This window comes from Taudactylus pleione, unplaced genomic scaffold, assembly GCF_031769625.1.
Source record: "Taudactylus pleione unplaced genomic scaffold, aTauple2 ptg000069l, whole genome shotgun sequence".
Taxonomy (NCBI): Eukaryota; Metazoa; Chordata; class Amphibia; order Anura; family Myobatrachidae; genus Taudactylus; species Taudactylus pleione.
In genome coordinates, this window is record NW_028284471.1 from 3,686,294 (window position 1) to 3,710,945 (window position 24,652).

Genomic DNA, 24,652 nt, shown 5'->3' on the forward strand with positions numbered 1-24,652 from the left:
TGCCATTTCAAACGCTGCCAAACATAGATGAGTGGGACTCCCTGGCAGTTGGTGTGGCTCCCCTATTTGAATTTTGGACAGCACTGCAGCCCCACCCCTGGAGCCGCCACTGGAGGGGTCTATTTATCAAGCATTGAAAAGTTTGTAAAAGTAAACCAGTGGAGAAGTTACCCATAGCAACCAATCAGCTCCTACCTATTATTTTATAGACTGTAGTTTATAAATGCTACTAGAAGCTGATTGGTTGCTATGAGCAACTTCTCCACTGGCACACTTCTCCATTCTTTTCACTGCTTGATAAATAGACCACTGAATATCATATACTGATGGTAATGCTGTTATTTGAAGGTAATATTCCAATGTTTAACCGAAGGTTAGCAGTTTCCTAGTTTTATAATAATAAATTATTTTAGTGATAGAATTGATATCTGTGTCTTAAAATAATTGTATTTTTATATCTTGATATTTCCACTGTTGTCTTATTGTGTAGATGATAGAGTAGTGCAGAGCTATTTATTGGGGAGTAGCATACTGTAGATTTGTGTCTACTACTAGTAATTACAAAGCGCCTGGTGAAGGAGCTGTTTTCAGCTGCACAATAATTAAAGTTTTACATACAAAACACAGGTAGAGCCATATAAATAAAAGATAATAATTATTATAGCCTGCCATAGTCATTTAAGATACAAATACACGCCTCCTTTTCCATGGGATTGCTGCTTTAAATATCCATTAAAACATCCCTAAGGTTACCACCTGGCTGATATTGTACTGGCCTGACCAGTAAAGTTGGTACTCTGTGCCAATGTTAATAGGGCTGAAACAGAAAGGCCAGTATATGTATTTCCAACGAAATGTCAACCATATCCTTCCTGACATCCACTGTACACTGAAACCACAAGTGCTGACATTTTCTACGTTATGTGGGCATCGTAAAGGTGGTGCCACCAGGTGAGATACAATTTGTTTTCAATGGGGAGTGGGCTGTGAAAATGGCACCAGAGTGGATCACTGTGGCAGATGATGCCCAATTATGTATTGCTTTCAGCAAATTCACATGGCTACCCAGCAGGGCCCATACCACCTAAGTAGATGATAAGTTCACTTTCACATTCTCCTTTAATTAACTAAAACGGGATTTAGACACTACCAAAACCATAGTACTCAGGATACAATGGGAAAGCAGAGGTTGTCGTTTTTAATGACATGGGCTGTTCTCATGTGTTTACTATAATGCATAGATATGGGAGGATGAGCTGGTACCCGAGCATTGGGATCACCATGATGGTGTCATCACTGCAGCATTTCCGCGGTGACATACGGGTTGGACAGACTGTGACAAAGAGCCGGCCAACGAGCAGGTGGGAACGTTATGCGCGCTCCGCTCCCTGTTTCCGGGGGAAGGTGATCTCGCTGCACAGAAAGATGGCGGCGCGGCAGGAGGAAGCGGTGCGGGAATTTGTGTTGGTGACCGGCGCGGAGGAGGAGCGGGCTACCTTCTTCTTGGAGTCCGCGGGTTGGGACTTACAGGTACAAGGGCCAGAGTCGCTCAGATCGGGGAGACAGGGGCCCAGATAGCGCAGTGTATCCAGGAATGAGAACGCACAGTCATGCGGGCTGACCCACCCGAGACTCCCTAATAGACCGGCCCTTATATTAATTGCAGCTCTCCCACCCGAGACACATACACGGCCCTTCCCTCATCCTGGCGTCCTGTCGTGACTGTCACCTGCCTCACGCCAGGGCAGCATGTGGCTGCTAGTCTGCAACTACAGGTCCCAGCATGACCCTGTGAGTACCTATCACAGCTGACATGCCATAGGTTTGTGCCGCCCTACATTACAGATCACTGCTCCATGATCTTACCCAGCACAGCACTGATGTGAGACTTAGCATTACTCCATCCTGCTGACCCCCTACCCAGTCCTCTAGCTCCCAGGTAACAGACTGGCGCTGCATATACCTGTTAGGCTTATCCTAGTGCTGCCCATAGGGACACCAAGCTTCGATCTTATATACCCCTCCAGTCCCTATATAGGACACCTTTTACTTCAGTCAGCTGCGATAGGCTCATCACGCTGAGTATTCCACCCAAATCTCTCTGATTTCTTTTAAGGACAAAAACCAAGAACCTTTTACATGATTCAAACCCATCCCCAGAATACAGCTCTCCCGCATTTCAAGACACTTCCCATTATTTTCTTCCACCGACCTGCTGTGTTCCCTGGCTGCTTGCCACCTGTCATACAAGCACCACACCCACAGTCACTTGTAAGTTCTGTGTTCCCTATTGCCACTAGATAATTGTGTATTTGACCCTGTTTGTATCAGGAAACCTCTGTAATATGTGCATGAAATTACTGTATGTACATTGCATGCAAATATACCCAAAGTAATAGAAACAGTTGAGTTTTGTACCTGGGGAGTACTGATCTCCCAAGGGTACAGTTCCAACTAAGTCACTATTTGTGTGGAGTTTATATGTTGTGCAGGGGTACAGTTTCCTACCACAGTCCAAAAACATACTGGTAGGTTAAAAGGCATTTGACAGTTAAAACTGTAAGCTATAATGGGACAGGGATTCATGTGAATGATCCTGATAGAGCAGCAAGATGGCTGTTGGTTTAATTCTTTGCAATAATGTAAACTGCTTTGAGACCTATGGGGAGAAAGATGCTCTATAAATATTAGTTACCCCTGATTAAATTGCACTTTGTATTAATGTTTGTATGTGCGGGGATTTGTACTTATTCACTGCTAATTCCCCAATTATTTTTGCTTTATGTGTCTGATTGCTTTCCTTTAATGTATTGCCAGGTTGTTGTGCACTAGCTTGCATAGTAACTTCCTCAGTGTGACTGGCAATTGAGGGAAAACCCTCAGTCAGAAAAATTCACTTGGCACAGTGACAATCATACTGGTAAGGTTACAGTGTAATCTAGTGATTAATATGACCATTGCTGTAATAAAGGGGATAGCATACAGCACGGGGGATGGCAGGGGAAAGGCTAATTCTTAACCAGCTGCTTCCACATACAGATGTGTCCACATACATCTAGCCTCCTTGCGCATTAAAACAGCCCTTCTAGTCGCGCCGTGGCGTGACTCTGTAGCGCTGAGCGTCTTTTCGTGTGACTTTTTCTCATAAAATACATCTTCTTCGTAAAGCGATGCGAAAAAGATGCACGAGCAGCTTCTGCTGATTAAAATGATATGCGGCGTGCCTATATTCTGTGTGCGACTGCATCACTTTGCGAAAAAGACGCATTTTATGTGTAACGCGACTTGTAGCGCACAGAGGATAGAAGTATGCACACATACAAAAGAACAAACTCCATTTAAGAAAGAGAAGCACTTAAAATGTACTATCTTCTTTGTTCAGTTAGCTCTGGCAAGTTACTACGAAGATGGAGGAGATGACATCGTGACACTACCGGAACCTGCTTCAGGATCCACTTCTCGCGGCTCTGGGCCCAGGTAAGAGTAGTGACATGAATACATTGCATAATGTCAGCGTGGACCTTCTTTTCAATACATTTTGTCATTCAACTGACCTTGTTTGTGATGATCTCTGCATTTCAAACCCTTTGCTTTTTCCTGCCACACGGTGGGCTGGTCTACTGCCAGAAATGGGGCTTAGTATCATTCAGATTGGATAATGCTCCATTGTTACTACTTGCTGAATTGAGGGTTGTTTAATGAGGACCTGTCCGCCTGAGGAAAGTGATTCATTTGTACCCTGTCCATCTTTCTGCCTGAATGAATGTGGTTTGTAATAACAGATAGTGGGAGCTGTTTTCCACAATCCTTTGTCCCAGTAGTAAGCATCACCATATTGGTTACATACCAGCTGTGCAGGTGATGTATAGTCATAACTATTTACCTGTTAAGATCTATCCACTGTCTCTGTGAACAAACTCTTGTATTGTATGCGCAAAAAATATAAAAATAAATAAATATATAAATAAAAAATACTAGGTTCAAAACCACAGAGATCCGAAGTCAATCATTTCCCTGTATATGGCGAGGGGCAGACTGCAGGATCGCATAAGTACCACAGAGCACAACATGTAAACTTTATGCCCAGGTTTTATATACATGACTTAAAGTAGAACTTTATCGGACAAGGGAATACAACCTCTTTACCACTGTTATGGGCTAAAAGTAGTAGTATCATCGAATAAGTCTATTTTAAGGACAGATTGGGAGTGTAGAACACATCTCTTATGAAATCCCAGCTGAAATCCCAATGGTATAGATAGTGCATGTGTCAGGAATACAGCAATGGCTGATTAGTGCAACTCATGCTTCTTACTTTACCTCGTCTGTCTCAGTGATCACAGAGTGACGTCTTTCAGAGACTTGGTGCATGCACAAGAGGAAGAGGAGGAGGAAGAAGAAGGACAAAGGTCAGTTTTAACCTGAAGTTTTTCATTGTAATGAGCTATGGAAGAAAGTGGATGGTCATTAAATACAGTGTACTATTTATTTATTAAGATATTTATATAGTGCATTTTCCGCTGCGCTATTAGAGAATATTTGGCCAGTCACATCAGACCCTGCCCCAGTGGAGCTTACACTCTATAATTCCTACCACATGTACACACACACACTACAGTTATTTTTTTTGTCTGGAGCCAATTACATTTATTTGATTGTGAGAGCAAACTGGAGCACCCAGAGGAAACCCATGCAAGTATGGGGAGAATATACAATCTCCGGACAGTTAGGGCTGTGTTGGGAATTATTTATCTATTACCAGTTATTTATATACTGCATATTCTGCAGTGCACTACAGAGAATATTTGGCCAGTCACATCAGTCCCTGCCCCAGTGGAGCTTATAATCTATATTCCCTATCACATGTACACACATACACACTAGGGCAGAGGTTCCCATATTCTGTCCTCAACGCACCCTTACAGTCCAGGTTTTAAGGATATCCATAAGTAACCATTACACCAACCTTGCTGCCGTATAATTATTCCTAAATGGAGAATACTATCTGCTGCTGATAGCATTTTCAGGCTTGTGGCTAAGCCAGAGGCTCCCAATCACTGTCTTCAAGGCTCCCCAACAGTATAGGTTTTAGAGATATCCATGGTTGAGCACAGGTGATTTAATTAGTACCAAAGTCAAATTGATATACCCACCTGTGCTTAACCATAGATATCTCTAAAACTTGAACTGTTGGGGTGCCTTGAGGACCGTGTTTGGGAACCTCTGGGCTAAGCAATAAAGGCAGAATACTAGCTAGTAAGGTGGACTCGAAATGTATTATCATTTATATGGCACCACAATTAGCATTACCATGCAGTGGGGAGAATCTACAGACAAAATATTAAACCAGCAAAGGCAAATATAGGACATTCAAGTAAAAATATATAGCAAATGAATCATAATAGCCTACTCTACATAATGTAATAGTTAAGGAATCTAGCAGATAACTGTCATGCAAGATGTGTGATACAAGAATGCACAGGTGGATAGAGGACTCTGCTCGTCAGAGCTTACAATCTAATGGGGAGCAGTTGATGGTTAGTCAGAGGTCTAACCTCCAATTAACCACTTAACTGACGAATTCTTTTTCCAAAAACCGCTCCAAAATTGTCGGTTTCTTTTATGATTGAATTAGGTCAAGAACATAATTTTAAATTTATCCATCACTATTTTATTTGAAAAAAATATTTTTTTTAAAACCCAGTATACCATAAAAATAAATTTTTTTATGTTATACTGTAGTGATGGCCATTGACAGCTGTACCATCGATGATTCAACCATCGTTAGAAGCCATCAATTGTTTAGCGATTGGTCAAGATCTGTGTAGACCACAACTGTCGATGTTTCCTAAACATCGATTGATGGCTACCATCGATGGTGCAATATTGATGGCCACCAGCAATGGCAAACCACTTGTTCCCAGTCAGGTCATCGATGTTTGCAAACCATCGATGGTCGGTTGCCATCCCTAATCAGAGGCTCTGCGATATCTATCGATATATATAGATAGAGATAGATATATATATCTATATCGAATATATATATATATATTATATATCTATATCAAATATATATATATCTATCTATATCGAATATGTGTGTGTGTGTGTGTGTGTGTATATATATATATATATTTTTTTTTTTGTTATATATAGCTCCTGCTTACACACATATGCATATATGTATATACACACACACACACACATATATACACATATATACACACATACATATATATACACATACATATATACACATATTTTATAACTATTTTATATTTTGCCCGATCACTGTGGCCAGCAGTGATCGGGACACTTGGGGAGGTGGAGCTGAGGCCGGAAAGGAGTGGGAGGGGCTGCCGGGGTACATAGCAGCTGCTTCTCACACAGTGATCTCACTGATCACTGTGATCCGGAGCCGCAGCGGGAGGGTGTCCCGCTAGCGGCTCCGCTACATAGCAGTAGCGGCGGCTACCAGAGCCGCCGCTACTGCCTATTATTGAAATGGCTGGCCACAGTGATCTGGTCGCAGCAGCAGCGGCTACATGAGCCGTGGCTGCTGCTTCTAGGGGGGTGCCGCCGGGGCCCGATCACTGTGGCCAGCAGTGATCGGACCACAAAGGAGGAGGAGGCACAGGTGAAGTGGGACCGGCAGGTCCCTCTGAGATGGGCGGCTGCTGGAAGTTAACTTCCAGCAGCCGCCCACTGTGTTTCTCTGACTGGTCGTATCAGATACGACCATGTCAGGGAAAGCCCAGTCTGGTATGGTCGTATCTGATACGACTGTGCCAGGCAAGTGGTTAATGCTTAAGTTGTTTCAGTGATTAATATCATTCCAGCATCTGTGTCTGGACAGAGCTTATTTGACATTGAACACCATTTTAAGCCCCTAAGGATAATTTTATAACAAATAATTTTAAACTCCCATTTTCCCCCCCACTTCCTTTTGACATACAGTGCATCCGGAAAGTATTCACAGCGCTTCACTTTTTACACATTTTGTTATGTTACAGCCTTATTCCAAAATGTAATAAATAAATTTTTGCCCTCAAAATTCTACACACAATACCCCATAATGACAACGTGTAAAAAGTTTGAGATTTTTGCAAATGTAATGAAAAAAAAAAAAAATCCCTGGGAACTCCAATTAGCACTACAAGAGCCAGCAGGCCCTCCCAATGCTGGCTCATTCATGCCTCTAAAAACAGCAAACATAAAATGGAAGCTGCTCAAATCAATTTGGCAATACTCTTCAGGTGCATGAAAAGGAGGGGTCATACTAATCAGAAAGGGGAGTATCCCCTAAAAATCCTCCAGCACACTAAATTGTACCTGCAATAATACATGAAAACTATATGGTAATAGAAATTCAGAGGTATTTGTTGCATGTATTTATATTCGTGTGATCGATCTGTGCTGACTGCTACTTACATGTTCAGCTCCACTTAGCCAGGGGTGAATATCAGGCATATTACACTGATTGTGGGCAAGGGACCACCTATGGTTTAGTCAGTTGTGCCAAGGGTTTTCAGCAAATGTTATATGCTTTCTAAAAAGCTTATAATTTATTTTCTTATATTCATAAGCTAATAACGGATTGTTTATGATCTTATTATATTGAGTTGAAGAAAAACGTTCTCTAAAAATGTTAAGTGTTACAATTCCCCCATAATTCAGGCCCTCGCAGCCTTTAAAGGAAATGTTGTGATCCTACAGTAAAGGTAGAATTTTTTTACAGGTAATGAGTGGAAGTTATTACTGATATTTCATGAGGGGACTTATATAAGCCGTTGCATACTGCCTCTCCCTACATACATATTTCAGTATGTTTAGTGCAGTTATTTTGATAATTTGTTATTGTCCATAGAAAGGAATGTGGTATTCTATACTGTTGCTGTGCTATGTCATTTAAAAGTCACTAGTAACAATCTAGAATAATACTTGTCTTATTGTACAGACAGAATGATAACCACATTATATCAGATTATCTGTGTTAAAGTATAGAGGGTTGACTGTAAACTGCCAAGAACCTAGAAATGGTTTACAAATATTTTCTGTATGAAATGCCTAGAATGTTGTATAGTGATTTTCTGGAATAATTGTATTGACTGTGAATGTAGAAACAGGATCTATTATACAGAAATGTGTGGTGTGTTTTTTTTGTATATCTCTTTTCTTTTTGAAATATGACCAATGTTGAGATTCAGAAGGTGCACAGGCACTAATAAACAATGACCTGAAAATACCTAGTACAATGAGCTGCCACAAGAGAATCCACGTAATCAAAAATAGCTAACCAGTTTCTCCAATTACAAGCTAAGGCACATGGGAACAGCCTGTGAAGTTTAAGCACCATCTTCTATGGTATTTTATCATGGATCTCTACAATGTGGGAGCAACTAGAAAGGGATTTCTAAAAGGACCAGGTTCTGTTACAGAGAAACACTGTTCCTTCGTCTGTACAGAGATGTGCAACTCTTTTTCTTATTGGATAGAACTAGGCAATTTGATTGTATCTGAGGGATTGTTGGGAGACTTGTACCATCTTGAGATTGAACCTTTGCAAAGACGGTTGTAAAATAATGCATTTGTGAGGTCTGATTTGGAATAATTTATAGAAATCTGTTAGGGAGCTGGATGCCTGGCCTAATCTCTGAGAAGGGTTTCAGTGTATCAATTACTCATGGTGCCACCCACTCTTTTAGGACCAAATCAGGAATCCGATCTAAGATTTCTGGGAGGAAAGATTGGAGGCGCTGTTGCGCACTACACAGTGCTATATTGCACATGCTTCTGAGTTGCTCACTGCACTGTGCCAGATTGTGTGTTACATTATTCTTGCAGCTATGTCTGGCAGAGGCAAGAATAACAAGCAACCTGCTGCTTCCACTCTGGTGTCTTGTAAGTCCTGCTCAATAGGCTTATCTTCAGAGGACCTCATTCAGGATTGTCTTTGTGCATGTTGTTATACTACCCCAGGCCCATCAGCCCCGGTGTCCTCTCCTCAGGACCCACCCTGGGCTACTTTTTCACAGATGCTGGCGAAAATTGCGGACCACCTCACTGTTCCTGTGATAGCTCCCCCTATGGAATGGCCACAGCAGGTACTCCCTGCAACTCTTTTGCCTCCCCCATGGGTAGACTTTCTACCTCAGTGCAGAGTCTGGCGGATACCTCTGCAGCCTTTCAACAAATGTTGCAAAAGGAGAGACCCTTACCTAGCAAACCTACTAAGCATGCTGTTATCTTCCCAGTTCACCCAGCTATCAGATTCTGAATTATCATCTGAGGAGGCAGAAGATGCAGACCTCCCTCACTCTGACTACCCCTCGGGAGACGAAGAACCCTCCTCTAAATTGAATATATCTGCACTTGTGAGAGCTGTAAAATCTATTCTTCAAATAGAAGAGACAGAACCTGCTCCTAAGGCAAAAGAGCCAACATTTAAGCGACAAAGGGTAGTTTTACCAGATTTTCCTCACTCTGATCAGCTATCTGATCATATAAGTGAGGCATGGAATATGCCCAGTAAAAGATTTTAACTTCCTAAACTTTTAAGTTCCTTTTACCCTCTTCCCGCTACTGATTACACTAAATGGGAAGTTCCCCCAGCAGCGGATTCCCACGTGACACGTCAGGTCAAGTATGCTACCAGCCATATCCATACTGCAACCTCCTTGAAGGAGACTACAGATAGAAGGCTGGATGCTTGTCTAAAATCTATATACTCTCTTACAGGAGCTATTACTCGTCCTGCTACGGCCTGGGTGGCAAAAGCCATTGAGAGTTGGGCAGAGGCCCTAGAAGAGACATCTCTCTATCTGATGTACAAATATGTATTAAAAGAGATAACTATCACTAAAACACTGGGTAAATATATTACTGCCAAATTGTTATGTCACTGTGGGTCGACACTTCAGTCAGTCGCTGTCTTTTTTCCCGAACAACCAGATCAGGAATTCTGACTCGACTGCATAAAAAGGTATCTTTTAACTTGTACACCAACACAAGTATCTGCACCCCATGGAAAGAGAGAATTTAATTCCGATTCTATCCCGCATGCATGTCAAGGTTTCTTTTCCTTCTAGGGAATCAAAGGACATCCACGATATCAAAAATTTATTATAAACAAAAAAAAAATGTAACCAATCCACAAACCCTTAGCAGTGAGCTAATAAATGGTAAAAAAAAAAGGCAGTTCTGTATACTCGGGGCCTGATACAGAGCCGCTCGCTGCTAGCAGGCGCTCGCTTTGAATCAGGGCGTGTTTTTTTTTTTTCTTTTCTCCAGGCCACTCTCAAAGCTGTGGGTGACCACCCACAGCTTGTGCGAGCGGCCTGGAGTCGGTCGCGATAATCGCGACCATCGGGCTTGGGACGAGACCCTGTGGTAGGGTCTCTGCTCCCGCAAGCCCAAGGGGACTTGCTGCTCTAATAAAGCAGGAAGTCCACTACTGACATCACTAGTGATGTCAGTAGGTCCGCCCCCAAACGTCAGGCGTTCCTTTCTTGTAGCGAGCCCCGCAGCGACTGAAGCTGTCGCTCATCAGGGCTTACGCACGCCGGACGTGGCGCATGTGCAGACCATAAACATCGAGCCGCTTGTGAGCGGCTCTGAATGAGGCCCTCGGTTCATAGTCAATCTTTCGAAGTACCTCAGAAGGAATCGATACCGTAGCCCCAGCATGGGAGAAGATGGAAACCGGCACTTATTCTCTGTGCTACAGACTGCGGTGAAAGTGAAGTTGCTTTGAATATGGACCCCCTCCGGTAGGCACCTTCCTTCTGGCTGTCCAATGGTGTGGCTTCAAAGTGTTTCGGAGAATTCTTTCTTCTTTTTCAAGAACTCTTGAAAAAGGAGAGAGAATTCTCAAACGCTTTGAAGTAGAGAAGTAAGAGAAGTGGTCTCCCATGGATATGCCCTCCCCTTTCCGAGGCGAGCCCCCCCCCAGCAGTTCTTTTGCACAGGACCTCCATAGCCAGGAAACATTGGCTATATTTGTTGTGTTGGTCTCACCGACTCCCCTAGTGTTTGAGTAGAATGTGTGGTTTGTTTGTATATAGTTTGCCTGCCTTGTTCCCTTCAGTCTACAATTTTTGATAGTTTGTCGACTGACCCTTACATCTGGGCCAGTGTCGGTTATTGCCATACCTCCCTTATGCTTGGCCGACGGGTCAGCAGAATGGCTGACCTATCTAAAGATTAAGTGCATACACACGAACCAATCGTTCTGCTGATGTGTCTGCGCTGTCAGTGCTGACATCACAGCTGGGTGGGCAATTGCCCACTCAGCTGAGATGTCAGTCACCGGTGGGTCCCTGCAGCAAGTGAATCGGCTCTGCTGTAGAGCAGATGTAATAGGTCTGTGAATTACATATCGTCTGTACATACCCTCTGATCCACTACAGATATATCGTCCATGCAATTGAACAGGCAATATAGGTACCCAGCTTTATTCTGTTCTTCTGCACAGTTACTTGGATCTCCTCCTAGATGGGTCATTATTGTTAATCTTATCTTGTAAATTTCTAGTTGCAATATTTAACTGTGTGTAATTTAAGAAGAAGCTTGACTATGCTTTTTATATATATATATATAATCAAATAGAGGCAGGGGAATGGTCTTGACCATGCAATTTGGGTGTATATTAGGTTTGGTAAGATTTTGAAGTAACCATTTAATTACCAAAAAAGTGTATTTTTGTTTAATGTGTTGTGGACATGAGTGAACATGTTTTAATCTGTGGGGGTTTATTGCACTCCAGGAGTTCTATGGGTTGCAGTGGGAGGTCACTGAAGAAAATTCATAACTGATCTTGTATAGTGCACTGTGATGGGACTGAGGAACGAAATTAACCACTTAACTGATGATTTTTTTTTTTTTTCTAAAAACTGCTCCAAAATTGTCTTTTTTTCCTTTTTTTTATATATAGTGAATTAGGTGAGGTACATCCATTTTAACCTATTTAAAATGGTTTAATCTAAAAATAAAAATTGTTTTTTCAAATATCGGAACCACCATCGGAAACATTGCTACGTTCAATTTGAGACCGGATCCAGGTACGTAAGGGGAGTGAGGGGGGAAGTTTACTTACTTTTCCCCAGCGGCTACTCAGTTCTGCAGGTGCTGGGTAGGGCGTCCTGCTTTGCTGACCGATCAGCAGTGATCGGCAGCACAGCAGACAGAGGGGGAGAGGGTGCTGACAATCAGAGGGACCGGAAGGTCCCTCTGAGAGCAGCAGCTGCAGGAAGATTCTCTTCCTGCAGCCGCCCTCATGTTTATCTGTCTGGACGAAATTTTACGTCCAGTACAGATAAAGAACTGCCTGGTGTGGACAGAAGCTTACGTCCATGCCAGGCAAGTGGTTAATGTCACCATAAATTATCTTCAAGGCTCTTTGAATGGAATTGGTGAGAGTCAAAGGTTGGTGTGTATGGACCACTAATATTAAATATCATCTTCATTACTGGTAACCTTTTTATATAAGGTGAAGGTTTTGGTCAGCAAACAATAGCATCACTATTGTGAAGTGGGTCACTTGGAACCTTACAAATATGGTCTGTTTTCCTAGTGGACTTTTAATGCAAAGTGTCTCTTGATTTGAGACACATGCCCTCGAGCATTAATAGTGTACTGTTTGAGATATATGTATATTCCAAAATCTAGGCTGAGATGTAAACCATATGTTTAATAACAGAGTACTTGTACAATGCCAATAGAAAATATTTAAGAAATTGTGCTCAAAAACATTCCCAGCAGAAAAGTTCCTTTTGGAGTCTTCAATTCTTTTCTGATTTCGCATACTTCAAAAACATCACGATTTCTTTAAACGGGATCTCATATATCAATCTTCACTGTATGCTTCATTCCGCTGTAGCCTGTATTAATCAGACCTACTTTATCTTTGCATTCAGTTATGGGGGCAGTTGTCTGGGGGGCAGTTGTCGGAGTTCAGAAATTCACCAAGTGAAGAAATTACAAAGTGTAGAAACATTTTAAATAACAGTTAAAAAAAACAGTTGAACACACATTGAACAATATCTGAGACCAGGTAATACCAAAATTCATCTTTAACATTGTCATTTTGTAATATACTGTCTTAACCATGTCTCGAAAAAATAATAGCACAAGCAAAGCAAGAGAAGAACTAGATATTGTAGCTATTAGAGTCATGGTGTAATGAAAATCATGAGTGGGACATGGCTATACCAGGCTATACTCTATTTAGAAAGGACAGAATTGGAAGGATTAGAGGAGGAGCAGCTATGGATGTGTAAAACAGCATAAATGCTACTATAATACAAAATATTGAAGCAACAACTGAGGCCCTTTGAGTGACCATAGAAACGGGGGACAAGGACATAATTCGCACTGGGGTGATCTATAGACCACCTGGACAGGAACTGGATAGGTACCTATTGCAGGACATTACTAGAATGGCTTTAAAAAGAGAGGTCATAATCATGGGAGACTTTCATTTACCTGATGTAAACTGGGAGGTGTCTGCTGCAAGTTCCTCTAGAAGTGGCGACTTTCTAAATTCTCTTCAGGGAGCATCTCTCAAACAATTGGTGAGTGAGCCCACTCACAAAAATGCTATTCTGGACTTGGTACTCACAAACTGTGACAGAATATCGGATGTAAATGTGGGTGAGAACCTAGGATCCAGTGATCACAAATGCAGTATGGTTTAGTATAAAGACAGGGTCCAATTCATGCCATACAACAACAAAAGTGTTAGATTTTAGGAAGGCTGACTTTGCAGAGATGGAGAAATGTGTTACTGAGTCACTTGCAGATTTTAGGAACTTGGAAGGAGTGCAGGAGAGGTGGGAAAAAATAAATGCATTACTAAAGGCGACATACCTTTGTATTAAAAGGGTTAGGAAAAGCACCAGGAAAAGGAACCCAGTGTGGTTTACAAAAGAGGTATCAACTAAGTGTGAAATTAAAAAAGATGGCTTTTAGGAAATATAAGCAGACTCAAAAATAATAACGACAGAGATGTATCTTGCAGGAGGAAAGAGGCTAAGAAGGTGATTAGGTGTGCAAAGGCAGAAGCTGAGGAGAAAATGGCCCAGTCAGTGGATAAAGGGAGCAAAACTTTTTAAGTATATAAGTGAAAGGAGGACGTCACATGGAGGAATAAGAAGACTTAAGACAGAGAGTACATAATCGAGGACGACAAAGAAATAGCAGATCATCTAAATTCTTTTTGTTCAGTATTCACTACAGAAAAAGAGGGGAAGGGGCCACAGTTAGGTTGCAGAGGCATTCATAAAAATGAGGTACATGAAATTTCATTTACAGAGGAGAGGGTCCTAACAGAACTCTCTAAACTGAAAGTGGATAAATCAATGGGGCCGGATGGGATACATCCAAGGATTCTAAAAGAGCTTAAGGATTCTAACAGAATTATTCAACCAGTCGGTAGTATCAGGAGTAATTCCAGAGGACTGGTAAAGAGCAAATGTAAGACCACTGTACAAAAGTGGATGCAAAGAAGAAACCACTACAGACCAGTAAGCCTTACATCAGTAGTGGGAAAAATAATGGAAACACTGTTAAAAGAAAGAGTTGTGAAAGATCTCAAATCCAACAATTTACAGTATCCTAAACAGCATGGATTTACTCAGGGGAGATCATGCCAAATAAATCTTATTGACTTTTTTGACTGGGTGACAAAAGTAATAGACTGTAGATATAGCTTATTTAGACTTTAGTAAGGCTTTTCACACGGTCCCACATCGCAGACTGATGAACAAACTGGAAAGGTTGGGATTGGATTCTATGACTGTTGACTGGATAAGGTCATGGCTGCAGGATAGGAAACAGAGAGTTGTAGTAAATGGAGTGTATTCACGGGAGGGAAATGTTACCAGGGAGTACCCCAGGGATCTCTACTTGGGCCAGTGCTTTTTAATACCTATGTTGGTGATATTGCAAATGGTATTGAAGGGAAAGTATGCCTTTTGCAGATAAAAGTATGCAACAGGGTAGACACACCAGGAGGGGTAAAACAAATGACTGAGGATCTGGGTAGACTGGAGGAATGGGCAAGTACATGGCAGCTACAGTTTAATGTCAAAAAATGCAAAATCATGCACTTGGTTCTCAATAACCTAAAGGCTGAATATAGTATCAAGGGCTCTATATTGGAAAATACAGAGGATGAAAGGGATTTAGGAGTAACCATTTTAGATGACTTGAAGGCAGGCAAGCAATGCACCAAAGCATTGAGGAAGGCAAGTCAGATGCTTGGTTGCATAGGGAGAGGAATCAGTAGCAGGAAAAAAGTGATAATGCCACTGTATAGGTCCTTGGTACGGCCTCATCTAGAATACTGTGTTCAGTTCTGGAGGCCAGATCTCCAGAAGGATCTTAATACATTAGAGATTGTACAAAGAAGGGCAACTAAAATGGTGCATGGCCTACAGCACAGAACATACCCGGGAAGACTAAGATCTTAATATGTATAGTCTGAAAGTTTCTATCATGTCCCCCCCCCCGCCTTCCCTTCTCTGTTCCGAATATATGAAAGGTTTTAACAAGGTACAGGAGGGAAGCATTCTCCAAAGGAAGAGATGTACACGAGGACATGTACTGAGACTGGAGGGTGGTAGGCTCAGAGGAAATTTGAGGAAAAATGACTTCACAGAAAGGGTAGTGGATAAGTGGAAAAGCCTCCCATCAGAGGTGGTTGAAGCTAAGATGGTGGAACAATTTAAACACGCTTGGGATAGGCATAAGAATATGCTTGAGAGACGTCAGGAGCAAATAGAGTTGAGGTTGCCTAAAGGATAAATGTAAAGGGGCAGACTAGATGGGCCAAGTGGTTCTCATCTGCCGTCAAATTCTGTTTCTATGTATGTCAGGGCTACCTTCAGCCTCTGTCCCCACCTCCACTGCGGTCTTGCATCGCTGTCGCTCCACTTTCAGCGGGCACATCTAGAGAGAGTAATGTCTAGACAAGTCATATTGAAGATCCCATTTAAAGAAATCTTGATGGGCTTATGGTTTCAAGTATCTGCTGGGACCGTTTACGAGCGCCATTTCTTATATATTTTTTATTGGTATTATACAGTTATACAAAAGGCTGCTATATTTATAGCCTTAGGAAGCCCTTTTCTTGTATTTAACAGAGTGCTTGTGTATATAGGGTAATAATTCTGAGAAAGCAGTGCCATGTGTGGGGAGGAAAGTTAAAGAAAGTGAAATTGCGCAGAACAAATATTAAAGTGCGTATCCACTACACGAGAGTGGAACGACTGTACGATTACAACATTGTAATCGTACAATCATTCATCACCCTGTGCAGTGGATAATGTGTCCACACTGAACAATATGTCGTTCAGTGCAGGCACCCTCCCTCATCCCCGAACATGCACAATCTGTCAATATCGGCAGGTTGGCCTGCATGTTCAGGCAATGATAGCTGTGGATATCGACCACATAGCGGGAGCGCGCATTGCTTGTCGTGTTCGACATTTTACTGCACGATTATTGAATGATTAATGAGCAATTGAACGATTACTATGTCGTAATCGTTCGATCGCTCATTTTAACGCGCCTTTAAAGCTTGAGTCTAAACACTGAACAAGTCAATATTGGATGTTTTCAGTAGCAATAATTCATAAACTATGAAGATTAACAAAAACAAATCCTATGGAATAGAAGTGTGTTGATTTAAGAATTTGAAAACCTTGTAGTATAGAGTAGATGAGGAGTGGGGAAACTTTTTTCTGCCGAGGGCCATTTTGATATATATATAATTGTGAGCCTGGTGCAAACCATGCCCCCCCTCTGTGTGATGTCAAAAGGGATGGGGCCACAATTGTTGGTGATTACAGCAATGCCCGGAGCATCCTGAGGATGTTCTGGGGAGCTGTAAGAACAGCGGTGTGAATGCCTGAAGCGTCCTAAGGACACTCCAGGCGGCACTGCTGCATAGATTCTGGCTGCAAGCTGCCATTCTAGGGACCTTGCTAGCCAGATGAGGCTAGCAGAAAAAAGCTCCGATTGCCCGACCAAATGATTTTGCGGGCCTTATACGGCCCCCAGGCCTGAGGTTCCCCACCACTGGAGTAGATGGTAATGGTAGCCACATCTACGAGGGCCATCATAATCAGGAAAGCTTTCCTGTGTACCTGAAGTGGAATCTGTATAAATCCAGGGCCTGAGAAGCCCTCAGAAAGAAAGTAAAGAAGCCTAGGCCATTACAAAGGAGATCTAGAATAGGATGCCAGAGGGTCAGGATTAAGTTCTAGGGAGCTGAATTATATGATGATGAAAAAAATTACTTATATGGTAGGGTCAGTGTGAAGATTAGACTGGTGCACTTCAAGATAGAGCTGTATGTCGAAAATATTAGAGAGGTTCCCTTCATTAAAATCTGAGTCTTTGGTCTTGTGAGTGGATCAGATGGATCCTAAGCACTACACCTAACTACAAGTTTTTGGGAGGGTAGTCCCTGTAGTAACGTATGTGTAGAAAAAATTTTGTTACAAGGCTAAAATCATGATATTGAGATTGTGTAGCTTTTGAGAGGCCCAAATATAGTTCTAGGCCTTACAGTTGATCCTCATTTGGTGAATTGGAGCTATTTAATGTTTGAGGTGGAGTCTGTCCACTCGATCGATCAGTAAATCCAGTTACAGATGTGTCCCCATACACCTTGCCTGAATATACCATGCAGCGCGAGACGCCAGGTCCTATGCGACTCTGTTTGCACAGTGTCTTTAAATGTTTGTCCTATTTAATAACATTCCACACATGGAAAAAGAAAAGCAAAAACGTGTAGTATTTGTAATAATTTCTGGCACCACTCTGCGTTCCAATTAGAAGTTGAATAGGTGAATATTGCCCTCTAAAGGCTTGCTGGGTATCCATCCCCAGCACAAAACCCTTTATGCGGACTGTTGCTAGACACGGGGCTTTATTTAAAAAGCAGTGGCATTTGTAAGCCGCTGCTTCCCCGGTGGGTTGCCGGTGTATATTTAAAATTGCACTTACAATAAGTGTAAAGCCCGACGTGCTTTACACTGACTGCGAGTGCTGTTTTAAACGTTCACCTGCAACCCGCCCGGAAGTAAGCTGCTTGTTCATAAAGAAGCCCAGGCTGTCAAAATGCTCATCAGATTTTTTTTTTTCCTCCACTCATATTGCTGGTAATTGTCAACCTTTAATTCAGTTAACTATGCCATTCTGATAGTTTCATGGAAAGAGAGATTGGTAAAAATTAATTATGGTAGACTTACCTGGATAACTTTGTTTTTTTTTTTCGAAGTCCATAGGGTCCACAGGGATACCATGGGGGGTGGGGATATTATGGTTGGAAGACCAGGCACCAAACAGTTAAAAACTTTGGCTCCCAGAGTGCCCCAGGACCTCCTCCATATATACCCCGCCCCTAGCCATATGACTTCAGCCATATGACTTCAGTTTAGTTAGCAAGCCCAAACTATTCGGCTTGGAGGAAGTCATATATGACGTAGATGGCAGACCTGCTGACTTTGAAGCCGCCAGAGTAGAGTTTATGCTATCCAGCTCTGCTCCAAAGAGTACCTTTCCATGAAAAGGTAAGACTTCCAGTGCCCTCTTTGATGCTGTATCAGCTTTCCAAAATCTAAACCACAGGGCTCTACGTGCCACTATTGTTGCTGCTGATGCCTTAGAAGCTAAAATTTCAGCATCCACTGCAGCTCCTCCCAGATGGGAAGCTGCTTCCTGTATATGGGAGATATTCATCATCTGTTCTCTGGTAGCATTTGGTAGAGAATTTTCCAATGCCCCAATCCATTCTTCAACTGTTTTAGCCACCCCCAGGCTCCAGCTATAGCCGGACGGGTAACCGCTCCAGATGAAGAAAAATTTCTTTGACAAGATTCAATCTTTGTCTGCGGAATCTTTCAAAGAAGAAACTGATGGAATATTTAATGTAGCCTTCTTCATTAGATGCGTTACCTCCTACTGTGGATGCTCATGTATCTCCCACCAAAGGTGGGAATGGGTACAATGATTTTTTCCTCCTATCTACATAAAACCGCTTATCAGGGTTACCCTATGCCTCCTCAATAAGCTCAGCGAGCTGTTCAGACTCAGGAAACTCCGTTTTGACCACCTTTCAGTGATGATTAAACATAAGAGGCTTCTTACTATTAGTGAGTTCATCATCCAACATCCACAGTAGATGATCCTCTTCTCCAGAAGTAGAGCCTGTAGAAGAATCCTGTGCATCATCAGACTCCACTGATGATGTGTCTGAATCCATATGTTGAACAGACTGAGATAAACACAACTTACGTTTAGGTGCTTTAGTCACTACTGGTCTGTTATCAACATAAGCTGGCGTCATATTCTGACTAGAATGGCTATCCACATCCTTAATAGAGGAATACCCATGAAGTGAAAGCATATGTGGACACCCCATCCAAGGAGGCATCGTTGGAGTAGCCAAATGATCCATCACCTGCATCATAACCTGGGGAAAAAAAAGCAACCCAAGATGGCTTTTGTCCAACAACAGGTAACCCGGACTGGTGAGGTGGCTCTTTCTAAAACAGACAGTACACAAACCCTCCTTTACGTCCTGTGAGGACACATGTGCCGTACATGTTTTACTTGAAACTAACACAGGTGGCTCCTCCTCTTGTTTTCCTTAATATTTAGACATGTTTAAAGGCAACAATCGCAAAGTAATGTGACTGCCCTTCTAAATGAATGTAAAGCACTCAGAAAGAAAAAACAGTGACAGTTGACAGAAAATTATAGTCAGACAGCAGCTAGCAAACAGTCACACACAACGCATATGTAATATAATTACAATGGCCTCAAAAATCAACTACAGCAACGCAAAGTATTAGTAGGATATAGTGCACTGTATACCTTTTTAGCCAAGGGAGAGGTTTACAAGGAGACTGACCCAGACCCTCCTACCAGGTGCACACCGTGGACGTGAGTGTCTTTATACACGTGGAGGGTAGGTTCAGCAACCGAAACGTGCAAAACCTATAAGGATTGCTTCTGGGTCTGGGGAGGAGCTGCAGGGGAACGCCTACCTCCCCATAGCTGCATTAACCAATCGGATATGCTGGCGTCATGGCAGCAAACAGTCACATACAATGCATACTATAATGAGCCCAAAATTGACTACAGCAACGCAAATTATTAGGATATAGAGCACCGTATACCTTAATCAAAGGAGAGGTATATAGGGAGACTGCCAGACCCTCCTGAGACTACAACTACCAGGTGCACTGAGCATGGACCGTGAGTATACACATGGAGAGCAGGCTGAACAACCCAGTGAGTATACACATGGAGAGCAGGCTGAACAACCCAGACGGCGAAACCTATTTATCAGGACTGCGTCTGGATCAGGGGAGGAGCGGCCGGGGGAGCGCCTACCTCCCCTTACGCTGCATTAACCAACTGGATACACTGGCCTCTTGGCAGCAGATTTGCGTATGCTACCGATCCCCGGCGTAAGACGAGAAGGCGTAGTAAGGATGCGGACAATCCCTGGTACTACAGCAGCTTCTTCTGGTGCATCTCTACACCAGAAGCAAGGACTGCAGCGCAAGATTCCCCACAAGAGAGGAATCGCCTTGCCTGACATCTCCGGGCAACCGGTGCAGTCCAGGTCGCAGCATTGCTGCTAGCTAAGCTCAGCCACGACCAGTTGAAATCACCACCACAATTACTGATGTTGCGGGCCATGCATCTTAATGCAGATGCTTAGTACTGCCAACTTAAGAAAACAGAGTAAAATAAATCATAAAATGAAAACTTAGGACTGCCTAAGCAGTCTCCTGTACAAAAGGTGCGTCTGATCCTGCCACACCAAACAAACTAAAGTGCTATGGCTAGGGGCGGGGTATATATGGAGGAGGACCCGGGGCATTCTGGGAGCCAAAGTTTTTAACTGTTTGGTGCCTGGTCTTCCAACCATAATATCCCCCATGGTATCCCTGTGGATCCCTATGGACCCCAAAGAAGAAATATAATGTACCTCCATATGACATCCAAAACAATTTTTTATTACGGATTCCACTTGCACATAAAATTCAAAGACATATTCAATAATACATCGCATACACCGATCAGCCATAACATTAAAACCACCTGCCTAATATTGTGCAGGTCCCCCTCATGCTGCCAAAACAGCTCTGACCTGTCAAGGCATGGACTCCACAAGCAATTTGAAAGTGTCTTGTGGTATCTGGCACTAAGACGTTAGCAGCAGATCCTTTTAAGTTCTGAAAGTTGCAAGGTGGGGCCTCCATGGCTCGAACGTGTTTTTCCAGCACATCCTACAGATGTTCGGTCGGATTGAGATCTGGGAGACCAAGATGACACCTTTTTAACTCTCATGTTCCTCAAACCATTTCTGCTGAAATCCGCTCATTTGCCCAGTACGCTATAAAGAGATTTGCATAACTGGGGACAGACCTGGTACCCATTGCTGTAAGTCAATCCAAGGAATCAATACAGCTTTTTTAGTTGGTTTTGATCAATTTGTAATTAGATGTCAGTAGTTCTGTGAATTTTGTAATTAATCTGCACAGCAATCTTTCTGATGTATAATTTACTCATAGTGGCGCTAAGGTAAGTGCAGAGATTTTCCTTAAACATTGCTAGCAGGCACTGGATTGCAGAAAGTGTTCATACTGTAGATCTTCTGAGACCACTTGGGAGGCATTCCCACTGAGTGTTGATTTAGGTGATGGCAGGATGAGAAAGCTCACTGCTTCTTTGCCATGTCCCAGCCTCGGGGACACATGGGGCAGGGCTTGAAGAATTGCACCACCAGTGCTACAGCTGTCTTCCTCCTAGCTGTCATACTTTATATGGCTAAAATATTTGTGTGGTTGGTGAATACTGTAGAAATGCACTTCCTGTACAGCGCAACAGTTGACTGCGACACTGCTGCTTGGTTATTTTGCCATTGGCACAGATCTTCTCACCAAGTGCAGTCACTGTGAGAATCTCTAGTAAGCAATGTATAGATTTTTGCTGTTCAATATTATAGGAAAGGCAAGAGTACCAAGCATTCTACATAATAGATCACTTTACATGCTACCAAAAATCTTGCAATATCTGTTGGTGATCGATCTTGTGTGATGAGGAAGTTACATGACGTTTTGTGCCTGCTCATGTTATTTTGGTTTCATCAGGTTTTATGCTGGGGGCTCGGAGAGGAGTGGGCAGCAGATTGTTGGCCCTCCGAGAAAAAGGAGCCCTAATGAGCTGGTGGAAGAGCTCTTCAAAGGAGCCAAGGAACATGGAGCTGTTGCTGTGGAAAAAGCTGCCAAGAGCCCTGGAGAAAGCAGCAAATCATCGGTGAGGGGGGAACAGTGTTCAGACATGGGAGCGATCACCGAGGGCAGGGGAAGAGAATGATTTTGGGGTTAATGGTGATTACTATGAATGTAACATTACGGGTTTATTGTGCCCTTTCATGACACCCCACCTCGGAGAATGTTTTTATGAGTTGATTAGCAAAATTTGAATTAACCTCCTTCCACCAAGTATTAGATCAGCATGGGTCTTATGTCCCTTGTACCAAACCTTAAACATTAACTTACCATAAATACTGTGATGTCTGCTGTATTTTCGGGTTATCTTAGCTGGAACTTTAGATTTGCATGGCAGAGGATATATGGGGATCCTGTCCGAATGTGGACATGGATGTAAGGTTGATAAGTAAACTGTTGACATGGTTCATAACTTGAAATTTTAACATTTCAACACCAAAATGTCGGCTGTACATTTTTTTTCTGTTATTTTTAGGGCTAAGTTTAGGGTTAGGCTAAAATATGCAAATAAACTATGTTGACGTTCTGGTGTTGACATGTTTAATGTCGACATTATGACCACATCTACATTTTAACCATGTTAACAATTGTGAATATCGACATATTGCTTGTCGACATTGTGAATTTCAACTTCTCATACCAAGTTTGCTATGTACTGAATATTGATTTGAGTGACCCAGTGCCTGCACCAGACCAGTGTAGCTATTTTATGTGCTGAATCGATATTCATTAGGAATGCAGCCTATTCACTACAAGCTAGCACCTCATCAATATAAATGTTTCCTCTTACGCACTGTAGCTCATCTTCTACCATATGGCAGCAAGGGACCCTATCATAACAAAAATAGACCTGTCCTGCAGGGCACACTTCGGTCAATTAGTTAGTGGTCACAACGTCCATGTAGTCGGTCCTATCGCATGTTTTTTGGGTTGTGCATTTGAGCCAGAGGCTGTCAGAGCTTCACTTGACCACTTCTGCGCAACGCAGGGGGAGGGGTGAGGGTAGATTTTCTGGGCTGCAAAATTAGATCTTTTAGGCTGAATGATGGGTGTATGTGATGAAAATATATGATGGGGGAAGAGGTAACTGTCTGCTGTTAAGCTCAGGCCATCATATCCTAATATGTCTCTGGAGTGTGACACTTGTGTGCTCCCTATCAAATCTGCATGATGTGTGTGTACACACACACACTGGGATGGGGGTGTATCTACAGTGCCTTGCAAAAGTATTAACCCCCCCTTTGCATTTTTCATGTTTTGTTGCCTCACAACCTGGAATTAAAATGGATTGTTTGAAGGTGTGCATCATTTCATTCACAGAACATGCCTACAACTGTTAAGTTGTGTTTTTTTTTTTATATTGTGAATCAAACAACATTTAGGACAACATAACAGAAAACTTCTGCGTGCATAACTGTTCTCCCCCCTACAGTCAGTACTTTGTCGAGCCACCTTTTGCGGCACAGCTGCAAGTCGCTTTGAATAAGTCTCTATGAGCTTGCCACATCTTGCCCCTGGGATTTTTGCCCATTCCTCAAGGCAAAACTGCTCCAGCTCCTTCATGTTGGATGGTTTCCGCTTGTGAACAGCAATCTTCAAGTCTGACCACAGATTCTCAATTGGATTGAGATCTGGGCTTTGACTAGGCCATTCCAACACATTTAAAGGTTTCCCCTCAAACCACTAGAGTGTTGTTTTAGCAGTATGCTTCAGGTCATTGGACTGTTGGAAGGTGAACCTCCGCCCCAGTCTCAAATCACAGGCAGACTGAAACAGGTTTTGCTCAAGAATATCCCTGTATTTAGCACCATCCATCTTTCCCTCGACTCAAATCAGTTTCCCAGTCCCTGCTGCTGAAAAACATCCCCACAGCATGATGCTGCCACCACCATGTTTCACTGTGGGGATGGTGTTCTTGGGGATGTGTTGGGTTTGCGCCAGACATAGCATTTTCCTTGGTAACCGAAAAGTAAAATTTTAGTCTCATCTGACCAGAGCACCTTCATCCATACATTTCGGGAGTCGCCCACATGCCTTTTGGAAAACTTAAATCTTGTCTTTTTATTTTTAGTTCTAAGTAATGGCTTTATTCTGGCCACTCTTCCATAAAGCCCAGCTCTATGGTGTGTACGGCTTATTGTGGTACCATGTTCTTTCCATTTGATGATGATGGATTTGATGGTGCTCCGGGGGATCATCAAAGATTTGGATATTTTTTTATAACCCAACCCAGAATTGTACTTCTCAATAACTTTGTTCCTGACATGTTTGGAGAGCTCCTTGGTCTTCATGGTGTGATGCCTCTTGCTTAGTGGTGTTGCAGCCTCTGGGGCTTT

General features: G+C 42.6%; 1 protein-coding gene across 2 annotated transcripts in view; it reads left to right on the forward strand.

Annotated features, from left to right (window-relative positions):
- The first annotated feature begins 1,322 nt into the window (after positions 1–1,322).
- The window catches only part of NSFL1C (NSFL1 cofactor), a 28,845-nt gene continuing 5,515 nt past the window's right edge, over positions 1,323–24,652 (forward strand). Inside the window, exons 1-5 of one of the 2 annotated variants that reach the window (XM_088467051.1) lie at positions 1,605–1,791; positions 2,117–2,271; positions 3,383–3,477; positions 4,335–4,409; positions 22,176–22,341. In XM_088467051.1, the coding sequence (XP_088323177.1) occupies positions 2,140–2,271; positions 3,383–3,477; positions 4,335–4,409; positions 22,176–22,341 (468 nt within the window). In that variant the 5' untranslated portion in view covers positions 1,605–1,791; positions 2,117–2,139. Of the gene's footprint in view, positions 1,531–1,604; positions 1,792–2,116; positions 2,272–3,382; positions 3,478–4,334; positions 4,410–22,175; positions 22,342–24,652 lie in introns of those variants that run through there. The other variant, XM_088467050.1, reaches the window with a different exon arrangement.